A 15,351-nucleotide genomic window follows, 5' to 3' on the forward strand; every position below is an offset into this window, starting at 1 on the left:
TCTGGGGTTCAAGTGTGCTCCCCTGCCTTATACGGACAGCACAATGTGGGGTTTCAATTAGGAACCTGAGAGACCCTTTCTTGCACCATCAGAGTGAGGCGTGCAGGGCAGAGGGGACCCCCAAGCAGCCTCCATTCTGTAGACAGACCCACATCTTTAGAAGGGGACTCTGGACTCAGAATCCAAGATGGGTCTTTCCAGCATTAGAAACGTCTCTGTCCTTTCCCTGGACCCAGGTACTTGCTGTCCCTCTCCCCTCTGCCTTGCCCTTCTGGTTATACCAGCCGCTACCGTGTACACCAGGTGCTAACAGAAGCTTTGTCTTGCTCACGGTGTGTGTGAGAGTTTTGTGGAGACCAGGCATGGAGGCAGGGCTGTTTGAGGATGCCTGAGTCCCTATCAGAAGCCCTGGTCGCCGGTGATCTTGTTTCACCTCCGTGACTGAGACCACTGCTCACTCATCCATCTGGTGGTCTCCATGTACCCATTGCCAAAAGTTCTGTCTTAGGAAAACCTCATGAAGTAGTGTGATTGACCCCTAGCCCAGTCCCATCGGCATGGTGATGGGGCAGAGTCACCAGCCTTTTCCTAGTCTCTACGGAACTTTCTGGACAGTACTTATTAGAGGTACCCTATACCAGGTAACTGCAGACTGGTCGCCATGGGCCCCTAGATCTTGTTCCTAAGTGCTTGGAGGAGGGACACAAAGAGACATGTATGAGAATGTCTCTACCCAGTGAAGTTTCAGGGCTATCACCATGACAACTAGCCAGAGCCTTGGGCCCCCTTGTCTCCTCACACCCCCAACAGGCCATCCAACCCAAGAAGCTGTGAGCTGGGCCAGAACGTCTGTTCAAAGCCATGTGTAATCAAGACATGCGGCTCTCTTCTGTCCTTGAGCTGTCTGCCCTGTAGGAAGCTGTGGGCACAGAACATCTGTGTCCCACGTCCTTCTCGTAGCCCTGGAAATCCTGCAGGTGTACATTCAAACTACAGTTGGTGTGGGACAAGATGTGGCTCCAAGTTACTGTGGTTGCATTTGGCAACTCCGAGACCACTGGAGACTTCAGTCAGCATCCCCGTGGAGCCATGAGGCTCATGAGCATCCAGGAAGGCATGGTGCTAAACTTGGCATTCAGCCAGCCACTCTTCAGCGAGTCCTTTCCAATGTGTTCAGTTGTTGCTGTCTATACTCCAGAGAGGCAAGTGTTTGTGGTGCTACTGGCCCATTTACAGAATGATAAGCTGAGGTTTCCGTGGCTGCAGGCTTGCAGGAGGCTAGTTTGGACATAGACCGTGTGTACCCAGGGTCAGTCGATGCCAGTGTGCACCCCGATGGTCTGGTGGCCTGACCCTGGCAGAACCCACGTGAGCTCATACACCTCTGCGAGCCTTCCGTTCCTGCAGCTGTGTAATGGTGCTTCTGCTGGCTCCTGGTGAGTGTCAGTGTCTTTACTGCAGGTGACACAGGGGCGGCGGGGGGAGCTCCCAGACAGCCAGTTCTGTGACATTCACAAGTCCAGCTGTGAAGGTGAGGGCCCAGGACCCCGAGGAGCGGCACCCTGCCCTGCTTTCTGTTGTTTGTCTTGCCGTGTTTTAATATCACGGCGCCGCCACTCAGGCCGCATGAGAGACTTTGGGGTGATTTTCCACACTTGCTTACAAGCCCCAGCCTTGATTTGACTCCAAGCTGGATGACAACATGAAATTTTTTCCCTGTGAATCTTGCTGCCTCGACATCTCATGTTTAAATTTCAACTTTTTTTTTTTTTTTTCTTGCACTCTGTTTCTGGTTAAAGGACAAAGAATTTGCAGTTACTCAGCATGTGGACAGACAGCCCTGTGCCTTCCTGACGAGGCTGCCTGAGGGTCTCATGGCCACACGCAGCCAGCTGGCTTCTGTGGTCAGTAACAGTTGGTCCAGGCTGGGTGTTTCCTCTGACTCCAGCGTCCTAGCACCCCGTCCTTTGGCTCTGAGTGGCTACTTCCCATGGAGGCTCTCCTGGCTTCAGCCCTGCTGGAGACTAATTAACAACAAAGAATCGTGACTCTCCTTCACATACTAGATGATCATGTGTCAGAAGGTTTTTTTGCTCTACTCATGTTATAGCCAGTTCAAAAGGGAACTCGAAGCAATCATGGCCCTGAGCAGAGGAATGTGGCATGGATTCATGAGTGGGGGAAGTACTTTCCCACTGGAAACACCCAATAGCATCTTTTCTACTTAGTCCAAATTTCCCTACAGCTACCCCAGACCTTTTGTCAGAAATAATCTCCAGACAAAGATGATTCTTGGTCCCAGAACAAGGCTGGTCTCACTAGATCCGGTTCTGTTGCTGGCACAGGGACAAGAGGGGTGTCACGTGCTGCAGGAACCTTCCATTTGATTTGCTGGAAGACTTTACTTTTATCTTTTGTTTTGTTTTTTGGTTTTTTGAGACAGAGGCTTACATAGCCCAGGCAGTTCTCAAACTCACTATGTAGCTCAGGCTAGCCCCAAACTCACGATCCTCCTGCCTCAGCCTCTCAAGTGCTGGCTTTACAGGCATGCCACCACCACACCTGCCTAAGGCTTTATCTTTAGATTTTTAAAAGACTTGGTTACTTGCTATCTGAGGAAGCCCAAGCACAAAGATCTTCCCTTTCCCCCCACATTTCACTAGCCGTCCTTACAAATTTGAGTGAGCACTTCTCCAGGCTCCAGAACATTCCAAGGCTCCTGGCCTTCTAGAATCCCATCTGGAAGGCTGGGACCCTGTGAACAAATCAACCCCCGACCCAGACTCCCTCCTAGAGGAATTTCTAAGCTTTGATCCCCCATAGTCACCCCAGCTCTGTGAGATGTCTGCACACCCCAAACAAATGAGTTCCGGGCACAGCTCTGCTGCTCAGGCCACCAAGGGTCCTGTTTATACGCTCTGAAAATGTGGGTGGATTCTGGTGGAACCTTTGCAGATAACCCTGTTGCTATGGAAAGGAAAGACTTTAATACAACTTCCTGAATCGGGAGGAGGTGGAGCCAGCAGCAAAATCCAGATATGATTTTAAAATGTTTCATTTCAGTTTTTTTTTTTTTTTTTTTAAATCTACCAGGTAGTAGAGGTGCTTAAGAAAAGCGGGGGCTCTTCATGGAGCTAGGACTGTGCGCAACAGTAAGCCCTTCTCCCCGCCTTGCTCTGTCCTCTCCTGCTGGGCCACAGGTTAGCACCCTCACCTTGCCTCATGTGAATAGGAGTTCTGGGGGTCTGCAGTTCACAGTGCCTTGTGTGGTCCTTTACTGTTGCCTCTGAGCTTCTTCCTCAAAGTGACAAAACTCTGGCCGCCAGCTGACCATAGACTTAAGAAGCCAGTCAGGCTAAGCCAACTGTAAGTAACAGCTGCCCCCTTTGTGGGCCCATTCTATAGAACTTAAATTTGAGGCACAAAAAAGTTAGGGCGGGCAGGAGAGACGGCTCCGCGGGTAAAGGCACTTGCCTTGCAAGCCTGACAACTTGCGTTTGATCCCTGGGACCCACATAGTAGAGAGTTTTCCTCTCACCTCCACACGGGCGCAGTGGCACGCATGCGCACGGGCGCACACACACACACACACACACACACACACACACACACACACAATAAATCAATGTAAAATTAAAAAAAAATCAGGGAGCGTGCCCCAGTTACAGGGGCATGAGGGCTGGGGCAGGGAGGCCCACTGGGCAGCACCTGGGCCCAAAGAAGCCCTTAGTCATGGCTCTTGCTGTAGGTGACCAGAGAGGACGCAACTTTAGGAGCAGCCCTGTGGGCTCTGGGCGCTGGCAGCTCAGACCAGCCACATGGTACCCTTAGTGCCTATGCAGGGGACGGGGGTGGGGGTGGAGGGGAGGACATGACTACGGAGGGTGAGCTCAGCCGCACAGCACTGCACCCCACTTCTTGTACACCCCTCCCCGCAGTGTCTTGGAGATGCCCCCCTTGGGCCTGGTAAAAATAAAGTGCAGATCCCTGGTGCCTCAGTCAGACCCTCTGCATGGGGTCCCTGAGGCTTCTCGGATTGCAGAGCAACCCCCACCCAGTGTTCTAGAAGCCTTCTGCCATGAGTGATCATGGAAAGAACCTTCATGCCATGCCTCCCGCCTCTGTTGCCCCCCACAGCAGAGTGTGTGGGTGTGCGACCCTACAAAGCAAACTGCACGGCTGAGCGTACTACACTAGATTCAGGAAATGTGGCAGTCTGCCTTGGTAGGCAAATGGCCAGAACCCCAGGCCACCTCAGAACGTCAGGCTGGTTCAGGACCCCAGACTAGCTCAAGACCTCAGACTCAGGATCCGGACTGGTTCTATCAGCAAGTTTACAGCATAAGCCATGACTCAGAGGCCCATGCCAGGAATGGCTGTGGTAGAATCGGCTGGCACTGGGTAGGGGCGAGCTCTGCTGACGGCAGAGGCCTGAGTGTGGACATCAGGGTGAAGAGATGACCGGAGGATTAGGAGACGCATCCTTGAGACTAAAAGCCAGAAACCAGGGTAAGGGCACTTAGGACCCAGGCTGGGGGAGGACAAACCCTGGGGCCTCTTCTACCCAGCGAGGAGGTGGGCCTCCCCTGTGGGTGAAAGGAGGCAGAAAGGGTCTGCACAGAAAAGTGGCATCATGGGAGGGAGTGGCAGGGACAGGGAAGACCCGAAGTGGTCCTGGGAGGGGGCTACTGCAGGAGTCCTGGTGTGACCTGAGCTAAGCCGAAAGAGCAGCCAGGGGAGAGAGCCGCAGACATCCGGCACAGTCCAGATGGATGGCGTGGGCCACAACTGCCAGCTGTCACCCGCAGTGCAGATACAAAAGGTGTAATCAGCAAGCGTGAACAGACGTCCTATTTGTGTCTTGGTCACTGAAAGGCTGTGTTGATCGGGGGAGTCGTCTGTTTTCTGTATTTCGTTGTTTCTAAGTCTAACAAGAAGCAACTCATTTCAGTGTGACGGGCATCAAAAAACAACGGCCGTCTTATCAGACCTGCAAGCTCACCCACGCGGGCGGATCAGGGAAGCTCATTTACAGCAGTGAGCCGGGGAAAGGTGATGAAGGGAAACATCTACTACAATGAAAGGAGTTTAGGGGCCTGTCATTCTAGCACTCCAGAGGTGGAAGAGGGGTATCTCAATTCAAGGCCAGCCTGGGCTACACAGTGTGACCCTGTCTCAAAAACACAAGGGCTAGGGCTGTAGCTCAGCGGCAGGCCACGTGCCCAGCATGTGCCCTTCCTTTGATCCCCAGTACAAGAAAGAGCTACATTAGTTTTCTCTCTACCTCTTGTTCTACTAGGTTCCATGAGCCTTAGTTGTAGAGGTTCAGCTGAGAAACTAATGCATCCCTCAGCTCTCACCAGTGAAGGTTCCTTGTGCGGCAGCCTGCGACGCACACGGAAGGCCACACTGCCCAGGTTTTAAAGACTAAGAGACTGCAGAGTGTGTATCCCTGGATAGGACTCCGATATCCACCTCGCCCACCCACAGCTCAGGGACAATGTGGAAGAAGGGGTGGAAAGATTGTAAGAGCCAGGGCTGGTTCCTGAACACAGGGAAGCGGAGACTTTTAGGCCCCTGAAAGCTTGCATGTGTGAACTTGTGACAATGGCGGCATCGAGCACAAGACCCATGCCAATTCAACTGAACAGGGGCCCAGAGGGGAAGAGAGAGATGGGTGGTGGGCCGGCCCTAGACTGAGAGCTGTTGGAGGCTGGTTGCTGCTGGGTAGGAGAGAGTACGCCTTGCACGCGATCTCTGGGTGCAAATGCTTGACTGGATGGGACTTACCGTGTTGGGGAGTACATGGGGTCTAGTGGGGGGATGGCGGAGGCATGAATGGGGGAGGGGGTCAAGGTTTGAGAACTGTCGTATGGGAATACAGAAGCTCAATAAAAAATTATATATTAAAAAAGAGAGAGGGCTGGAGGGAGGGAGGGAGGGAGGGAGGGGAGAAAGAAAGCTGCGATAAAGTTTATTATAAAATAGTCACTTCAATAAGTGATGTAAGAACCACTTGAACAAGCGTAGAGATGCCTCCGCAGTCCGTGTGAGAACCAAGTCGCTCAGTGATGTGGGGCAAGTGGCATGTGGATGTGTAGGACTGAAGGATGACTCATCCCCAGCAGCAGGAAGCAGGAGGGTGTTCGAGTTCCCAGCACACAGTGTGGTATGCCATTTAGAATGTATTAAGTGCTTATTTCCAGAAATTTCCATTTGCTCCATTTGAACCTTGGTTGAGCATGGGTAACTGAACTGGGAAGTACGGCGTCAGATAAGAGGGCCCTGCTGTGCTTGAAATCCTTGCTCTCTGGGAGGAATTCTAGAGCTGAGACTCACACCAGGTCCCTTGGACAGACCACGCTGATGCAAGCTAGCTTCCTGTCCCAAGGGGCAGAGGCTAGGTGTGGGGCGGCGTGCATGCTGTGGCACATCCGGTTTATATTTTACTGTGACATCAACATTTCACAGGTGTTTCTTTGCCAACTTTGACTCTTTGTCATTCAGGCTCAGCCCCTCAGACCCCAAAGATTAAAGGCCATCGGTGTTTTTAGATTAATAAACTTAGAGTTGCTTCTTTCCACGCAATTCCATGAGAGGGTCGGAGACTGGTTGTATTGTGGTATCTCTACTTCATGGACGTTGCCCATTTCATGCACACACAACCAGGGACACCACAGGTGTGGAGAAACAGGCGGTTACTTGAACTTCCGTGGCCCTTTGTACTGCACAAAAGAACCAAGTTTTTCCACAGTCTGTGTAAAGCGACCAAATGATTTACACATGTGACATTCCAGAGCCCACGGTTAAGGTTTTTCTTTGAAAAGGAAACCTTCAGGTCAGAACATCAGGGAAACACATAGAATCTGGCGTCGCCATGGAGACCAGTTCCCGGCTCCACCACTTCATGTCTGTGGCTTGTTTTTTGTCTGTGTGCAAGGGTGCACACATGCATGTTCGTGTGGAAGCCAAAGGCCAGCCCCTGTGCTGCTCCTTGGGAGCCGTCCACCTTGTGTTATGAGGCAGCGTCTCTCAGTTGCCTGGAGCTCGTTGGGCAGCTATGCTGGCTGGCCAGCAAGCCCCAGGGACCGTCCTGTCTCGGCCTCCCTAATGCTGGCATTACAGCACATACATGTCTTTTTATGTGGGAATTAAATTCAGGTCCTCATGCTTACACAGCAAACGCTTCACCAGCTGAACATCCCCCCATTCCGGCTTGTGTGTCTCACAGGTGGTTTTCAGCAAGTACTGCAACTCCAGTGACATCATGGACCTGTTTTGCATCGCAACTGGCCTGCCTCGGTGAGTATCTCCCCCGACTCCAAGGCAAGGACCATGGTACCCCACGATGGGCTGGAGAAGGGTGAAACTGTGAGTGGGGGCTGGGGAAGAGGAATCCCCTGGACTTCAACCGAGGGTCTCCCAAGTCAGTGAGGCTCAGCCACGGTTCCCCCGCTGCCCACAGCAGGTGGCTGCCCACAGCAGGTGCCAGCAGCAGGCAGCGGCTAAGTCAGCAGAGCTGGCCGCCGTGCCCATTCACTTGGAGGAAGGAAGAAGGTTGTGCTTGGTGCTCAGTGCGTTTGCTGTCTCGGATTTCCAGCCTGCACTCTGCCCAAGGTTCACTTCAAAAACGAGTTCAGATGTGCAGTCCTCTGCCTCAAAGACCCTTGGAATTCCCCACAGCTGCTTTCCTAAATCAAGTTTGTACCGGCAAGGGGATCTTGTAATTATTGTAATTATAGGCTGAGCATTGCTAACTAACCCCAGATCCAGAATTCTCCAAAATCTGAAATACCTTTAGCATCGACCTAACACTGAAAGTTGAAAATTGTGCACTCAACCTTGTGTGACAAGAGGTTGGTCAAAACACAACGTGGAACAGATGGATTTTTGTGTTTAGGCACGGGTCCGCTGCCCACGATATTTCACTGTGTATATACAAGTGTTCTAAGATCTGGAAAAAACCAAAATACTTCTGTCTTCAGTGTTTGGGGTACTAAACCCATGTTAGCGTCTAACTTTCCCATTAGAAAGAGTGGCCAAAGGCTAGGTGTGGTGACATGTCCCATAATGCCAGGGAGGCTATGAGCTTGAGGCCAGCCTGGATTCACAGTGACATCCTGTCTCCAAAAATAAAAATTTTAAAAATAGACAAAAATGAGGAAAGGGGCTGGAAAGATGGCTCAGCGGTTAAGAGCTCTGGCTGCTCTTGCAGGAGACCCAGGTTCGAATCTCAGCACCCACATGGTGGCTAACAACTGTCTGTAGCTCCAGTTCCAGGGGATCTGACACCCTCTTTTGTCCTCCTTGGGCATTGCACGACACGGCTCTACTTACATACTGCAGTACATAACACTCATACACATTAAAAAAAATTTTAATGAGAAAAGGGTGATCAGGAGTGACATTCTGGCATCTAGTTCTTCATTGAACAGATATTTAAAATTCACAGGTCCCAGGAGATAGCTCAGTGGGTAAAGTACTTGCTGTGCACGCATGAGGATCTGAATTCAATCCCCCCAGCACCTACATAAAAAGTGTGATATGGTGGCACACACTTATAATTCCAGCCCTGGGGAGGTGGAGACAGGCGGATCCCTGGGGTTCACTACCCAACCAGGTTCATTAAATTGGTAAGCCCCAGATCCCAGTGGGAGATCCTGTCTCAAAAATCTAGGTGGATAGTGCAGAAGGGATGACACTGAAGTTGACCTTTGGCCTCCACGTGAGTGTGTGCACACGTGTGTGCACACGTGTATGCACATGTACACACAAAAATGAAATACAATAAAATCCACAGTTGAAGGTCTTAAGTGACTTGGCAGAGGTAACAGCTGTCAGAGGCCCCAAAGGTAACAGGCTGAGGAGACTCATCTTGGCCATTTAAGTTTGCTTTATAGGAGAGAGTTGGGCCAGGAGGGCACTCCAAAGACCCAGAAGCAGATAGACAAGATGTGATTGCTGATCTCTGATCATTTTAAATATTAGTTTTTGGGTACCATGGTCTCTTTAATCTTCCAAGTCAATACATTAGACTTGCTCCAATTCCCATTTTAAATTATTTAAAATTCAGCAGGCACTTAGAATATACTCGGCCTTTTCATATGATTTGCTAAGGGAGATTCAGGGTCTGGAGGACAGCCTGCCACCCCCGCCTGCCCACAGCCAAGGACACCCGGCCCCTGACTCTCAAGTCCTGGTTGTTTCGGGCTCTGTCACATGAAGCCCGTGTGCAGGTGTGTACACTGGGCAGTGCTGACCTGAGTGTGTCTTGCAGGAACACTACCATCTCCCTCCTGACCACAGACGACGCCATGGTCTCCATTGATCCCACCATGCCTGCAAACTCAGAGCGGTAAGTGCTGGGACCAGTGCCATCAGCATCTCTTCTCAGAGTGTGTGATGATTCCATAGCACGTACCAGGGGCTCTGTGATTTTTTTTTTTTATTGTTTACTACTGTGGGAAAATGAAGTTTCAGCACAGATGGGAGGCAGGAGGAGGGGGAGGGAGGCAGGAGAAGAGGGAGGCTTGGTTCACTTGTCCCTTCAAATGCAGCCATTTTCCATTCTCAATAGGGTCCCTGTGAGGAGTCCATGTGCAGATGGGGAAACTGAGGCACAAGAGGCTGGTCCAGGAACATAACTCCAGACTGAAGGGTTCCTGTACTAACCCCAGGAATGGCCTCGGGAGATATCCTAATCAGGGCTCCCAGAGGATACTGTCCTCCACTTTGGCCCTTTCTGGAACATTCTGTGTACAGAAGGAGGAAGGACACTGAAACCAGAAAGAACAGAGCCAGGGAGCCCCCAGGAGGTCGAGTGTTGGGTTATGGGAAGCCCAGAAGTCAAGGGGACTTGGGGGCTATACGTGAGTCAGTGAAGATGTATAAGATAGCTATCTGTGCCCTTAGGGAGGACACGGAGCAGGAGTCCCTTCAGTCAGTCCCTTCCTAGGTGGCCTGGGAAGTGCCCAGCAGTCCCCACGGCATAGGTACAATTAAGAATGACATTTTAAATTGCTCTCTCTCAGGAAGGTATGGGGGTGGACAGTGAACCATGGGGAAGGCTTGTCCTCGGGACCCCCTCTGGATCCTCTCTGTCCCTCCTGGCCAGTGCACCACAGGACGCAGCAGGACTTTGGAGGCCTTTGTCAGTCTGGCCATCACGGCTCCTGAGATGGAACCGTGCCAGCTCCAAGCCCACAGGAGAAAGAACCAGGCAGATTCAGTGTTCTTGGTTGTTTCATGAGAGTGGGAAGATATTGAGCTCATGGATGGGGCCATTTGGGACCTCCGCCCAGGCTCCCCATGGGCATTCCCCACCCTAGATGAGCAACTTGAGAGCTCAGACACAGGTCTCTTTGCTCCTCTCCCTGCTCTCAGAAGTCCACGTCCTAGTCAGTGAGGCCCCGTGTTCGTGGCTGACGTAAGCTTGTCTGTGTGGCCCTGATGAACAGTGGCACTGCTGACCCTAAACACACCTTGGCCGTGGCCAGGCCTCCTCTGTCCTTAGCATGCCCATCGACAGCTCAAGCACAGGGCACCTTTGGGCCTTCATCCTGCCCCAGAGGCCCGTGTTCCAGGCAGACCTGCTGCTTTCACTCTGATTTTCAACTGCGGACCTTTGAGACTTGTTACTCATTTGCTTCCCCAAAACTAGTGACAGTCATGCACGTGTCAACCCCAGAGCACCTGACCCAGAATTCCATCAAGAAGAAGATACTAGGGCTGGAAAGACGGCTCAGCGGTTAAGAGCACTTGCTGCTCTTGCAGAGGACCTGAATTCAGTTCCCAGCACCCACATTGGACAGCTCACAATTGCTTGTAACTCCAGCTCCAAGGATCCAATGCCCTCTTCTGGCCTCTGGAGACACCCACTCACGCGTGGCATACACTCACACATACACATAACTAAAACAATTAAAATATCTCCTAAAAGAAGGTACTAAGTGACCCCTCACCCCTGACAACCAGAATCCTAAAGTGTTCGGGAGCTATCTCTCAAACTCGTGTCCTGTCGGTGCATGTGGGCTTGTGATTGAGCAAAGCCAAGTGAGTGGCTTTTGATGAATTCAGGTGAAAACTGCAAGGGGTAGAAACTGAGTGCTTCTCTGACCTCTGAACAAAAATACACCTCAGGTACCAGACAAAGCCCCACCGGAGCCCAAATATCCAGAACAGAACACTGTTCTGTGTTCATGGAATGCTGAGAGACACATTCGGCAGAGAGGGTCGCAGATGGGTGGGAATGGAGAGGTGTCTGGTGCTACGTGTGTGGGTGATGGGGTTCCACGTGTGTGGGTGATGGGGTTCCACGTGTGGGTGATGGGGTTCCATGTGTGGGTGATGGGGTTCCACGTGTGTGGGTGATGGGGTTCCACGTGTGGGTAATGGGGTTCTACGTGTGGGTGATGGAGTTCCACATGTGTGGGTGATGGGGTGCAGACGGGTAGTACACACGTGAAACAGTGCTAGGTATAAGAAGGCTGGATGAAGATGTGGACAGTACAGTCATGGATGTGGGTGGATGTGATGTGGCTGTGGATGTTGCTCTAGATGACTCAGGTCTGATGGTGGCCACGGGCTGTGGAGGGGCCTGTGGAGACGTCCTAGTTTGTTTCTTCATTGTTGTGATAAAGCACTCTGACCACTACCAACTTGGGGAGGAAAGGGTTTATTCAGCTTACATCTTCTGGGTCACAGTTCATCCGTGAGCCCAAGGTAGGAACTCAGGGCAGGAACCTGGAGGCAGGAGCTGGAGCACAGGCCATGGAGGAATGCTGCTTACTGGCTTGCTCCCCTGGCCCCTGCTCAGCCTGCTTTCTTATACAACACAGGCCCACCTGCCCAGGGGTGGCACCACCCACATCACTCAACAATCAAGAAGATGCCCCCCATGGATATGGCCATAGGCCAGTCCAATGGAGGCAATTCCCCAGTTGAGGCTCCCTCGACCCAGGTGAGTCAAGTTGACACTAAAGCATCCAGCACAGGAGATGAGTGGAGATGGAGATGGAATAAACGTCTCTTCTCTCAGCCAGCAGGAGTGGGCAGCGTTTGCCTAGACGTGACTCTTACCGTCCCCATGGTTTCCATAGCCTCCTGCACTGGCTGTCTGCCTGTCCCTTCTTCCCACTCCTCCACCTGCCCAGGACAGGCTCAGCATCTTACCTGAGCTAGGAGGACGGCACTGTGCTGGGAAGGAGGTGGCAGACGCTGGTGGTGGCTGCTCAAGGCTCCATGTTCACAGGAACATGTGGGACCTGCAAATTCCCAGTCCCAGTTTCCATAGGGGTACCGGACCTAGACACATGCCGTCGGCTCACCCCCTCTAATGGCTCAGTGTAAACCAGGTCAGCTGAACAGTGACTTTCAGCCCCACTGCACACTCAAACCACCAGGATCTTTTAAAGGGGCTTGGTTGACTCACAGGCCCCTCCTTGGATCCATTGATCCGGATTTTTTAAATTTTTGGAAGGGGTTTTATAGTGTATTGTGGAGTGAGAACCAGTGACAGAAAGAATGAGACTCAGAAACCACTCTGGACCCCAGACATATGCCATCACCAGAAAGCTTCCCCACCTCTGAAGACCATGCAGCCGCTCAGCTTGGACATGGTCACCTCCTGTCCCCAGCCTCCCACTGAGGGAGGGTCCTCTGCTGCACATGGCGGGCGTCGTCCACAGTCTGGGAGCCTTCCTGTTTCCTGCTCACAAGATGGGTTTTCCAAGACTCTTCCCTAGTCTGCATCCTGGGCAGAGGTGGTGGCTGTCACCCTGTCTCTCACACTGCCTCTTACCTGTACCTGTTTTAAACCCCAAATCATGGTGCTCTGATTCTTCCACTGAGATACTTCCAGCCTGAGCACCTTCAGATTGCACAGCCAAGACTATCCTTCTAATGGGCAGGTAGGCTTTGGTACTTGCCGTCTCCTCCTGGTGATCTGCCAGATCTGCCTGCCTTCCAGAACACCAGCTTCAGACCTGACTTTTTAATCTCATGACTCTCCAACATGGAGTTCCTGGTATCCTGTCCATCCCTGGACATGATGCAGACCCTTCCTTGGAAATATCTGGCCCAAATCCACCTTCATATCCTTGTTCTCAAGTCTGCTGGCCCAGCCTGCAGGTGGTTCCCTTTGGCAGGCATCCACACACCTCCCACCTCTGCTCCCTGGATTTGTGCCCCACGCTGCTGGTCCAGAAGCTTCTCTGAACCCACCAGTGCCTGCCTTGCCCTTCCCGAGCTGATGGGATGTTGGGTAACCAACCAGTACATTGCTCAAACCAGAGTGTAAGATAGTCTGGTCTATCTGTCCAGGGGCTGTGGGAGGACAGAAGGCTGATTGGCTTCTGCTCTTGTTTGGAGCTGGGCAAGACAAGTTACTGAGTGGCCCTGTTTCCTGGGACCAGTAAATAAGAACAGACACATCAGAGTCTGGCCAAATAGAGCTACAGGCTTGTCCTCACTGGGCCCTGCACCCCTCTCTGACCAGGGAATGTTCTTGACATGGCAGCGTCCAGCCTCCGGTGCTGCCCCTTGGACTCCTCCCCTCCACATCTGTGCCTACTGCTTCAGGGTCCTCGTAGAAGAACAGATGCTTACATGTGAGGAAAAGTAGGGCGTATGGCATAGCGTATGGGGAGAGTCAGGGCCAGAATGACACCGCACATTTGTGACATAACACAAACATGTCTTTCGTTTCCAATTTTAGCCAAGTTGTGAGACGCGCAGCTCTGCCGGGCAAAGCTGCCAGGCACCAGAGAGGAGGGCCGTACGGCCGTCCCTCCGCTCAGCACAGATGCCTCCTGGGTGCCCAGCTGGCGCCAGGCCCCCGCCTCCCAGTGTATTATGGAGGAGGACCCAAGCCCAGGCAGTCAGACTGTAGAACAGGCATGTAAAGAAAGTCCAAGGCCGTTTGTCACTGCAGTGGGGGAAGGGGTTATGTCATTATGTTACATTAACAGCATCAGAAGACATCGAGGAAAGCCGTAACTCAATTCAGATGGAGCCAAGAGTTTATTCAGTCCCGGAAGCTATGTCACTGGCTGCAGAGCAGAGTCAAGAGGATTCGGAACCAGCAGCCAAGACTAATCTTGAAGGGCTACGCAATGCATCCCAAGGAGCTCCGCCTGTGGCCTGGAAAGTTCCACAACTGCCTGGGTGTCCTGCAGTGTCCATCCAGACCCACACCACCTCTGGCCTGTGGCGTCCTCTGGCCTGTGGCGTCCGCTTGCCAGCTCCTGTCCCTTAGCTCCGCAGAGCCCGCAGAACGTGTTCTCTAGGCTCTTGAGGCGGTCAGAACAGTTTGAAGGGAGAGAACAAAGGTCCTCTCAAGGTGACCGGCAGCACAAGGGACATCATAGCCCCAAGAGGGGGAGCTGGCTTTGTGTCACTGCGGACATCTCCACTGCACCAAGGTGGTGGTCCAGCCCCTCCGCACCTCCTACACCCCTCTCTGCCACTTGTCACCAACCCCTGCTGCCTCCAGCAGTGGTGTTAGGGACTCAAGACAAGGAGAAGGAAAGGAAAACCCTTCCTGCCCCTGGGAGGAAGGAGAAGATGTCCTGCCCTGCGGTCTCCTGGATCCTGGCTCCTCTCCGCCTGCTGCACGCACCTTATAAAGGGAGTCAGATTGAGACTGACAGCTGGGTGGGGATGAGGGGTGGAGAGGAGGCCCCGTCCCCACCTCTCACCATCTGCCTCTTCCCACCCTTCAAACACAGTGTTCACTTTCTCTTCTGTGTGGCAATAGTGGCCTGGCCCTGGCTTCCCTTATCCCACACCACTGTCGGCCCTGTGTCTGACCTCCCCAGGCTCACGCACCACTTACAGCCATACTAAACCTGCACGGGATCTGCGGCTACACACCTGATCTAACGGGTCCCAAACTCCACTTATGCCACAGTCCGCAGAGACCCAGAGCCTGGGCAAACAGACTTCTCTTAGGGAGCAGCTGAAATTTGGAGGGGCCACATGGGGTGTAGACTCATCTCAGCGGTCCAGGGCAGTAGGAATTTCTTATGGGAAGGAAAGGAGACCATGCTCATCCCCACCCCAGCACCATACAGACTATTTTTATACTTTCTGGTATTAGAAGTAGTGGGGCTGGATAGATGGCTCAGCAGGTAAAGTGCTTTCCATTACAAGTGTGACGATCCCCTGGAATGGTTATGCTGGACACAGTTGTGCACATCTGTAATCCCAGCACTCCTACAGCAAGACAGGAGGCAGAGACGTTCAAAGGCCAGCTAGCCTCACGGAGTACGCAGTGACAGAACAGAGACCCCACCCCACCCTCATCAAGCACGGTAGAAGGTGAGAACCAACATCCAGGGTTACCCTCTGACC

General features: G+C 52.5%; 1 protein-coding gene across 4 annotated transcripts in view; it reads left to right on the forward strand.

Moving 5' to 3' along the window:
• Positions 1–15,351, forward strand: part of Pde9a (phosphodiesterase 9A) — a gene marked incomplete at its 5' end in the record, with an annotated part of 104,208 nt that overhangs the window by 23,714 nt on the left and 65,143 nt on the right. For all 4 annotated transcript variants that reach the window (XM_017796705.1, XM_017796703.1, XM_017796704.1 and 1 more), the window contains 2 exon segments: positions 7,232–7,302; positions 9,278–9,355. In XM_017796705.1, the coding sequence (XP_017652194.1) occupies positions 7,232–7,302; positions 9,278–9,355 (149 nt within the window).

The sequence above is a fragment of the Nannospalax galili genome, unplaced genomic scaffold (genome assembly GCF_000622305.1).
Source record: "Nannospalax galili isolate Female #2095 unplaced genomic scaffold, S.galili_v1.0 scaffold652, whole genome shotgun sequence".
NCBI lineage: Eukaryota > Metazoa > Chordata > Mammalia > Rodentia > Spalacidae > Nannospalax > Nannospalax galili.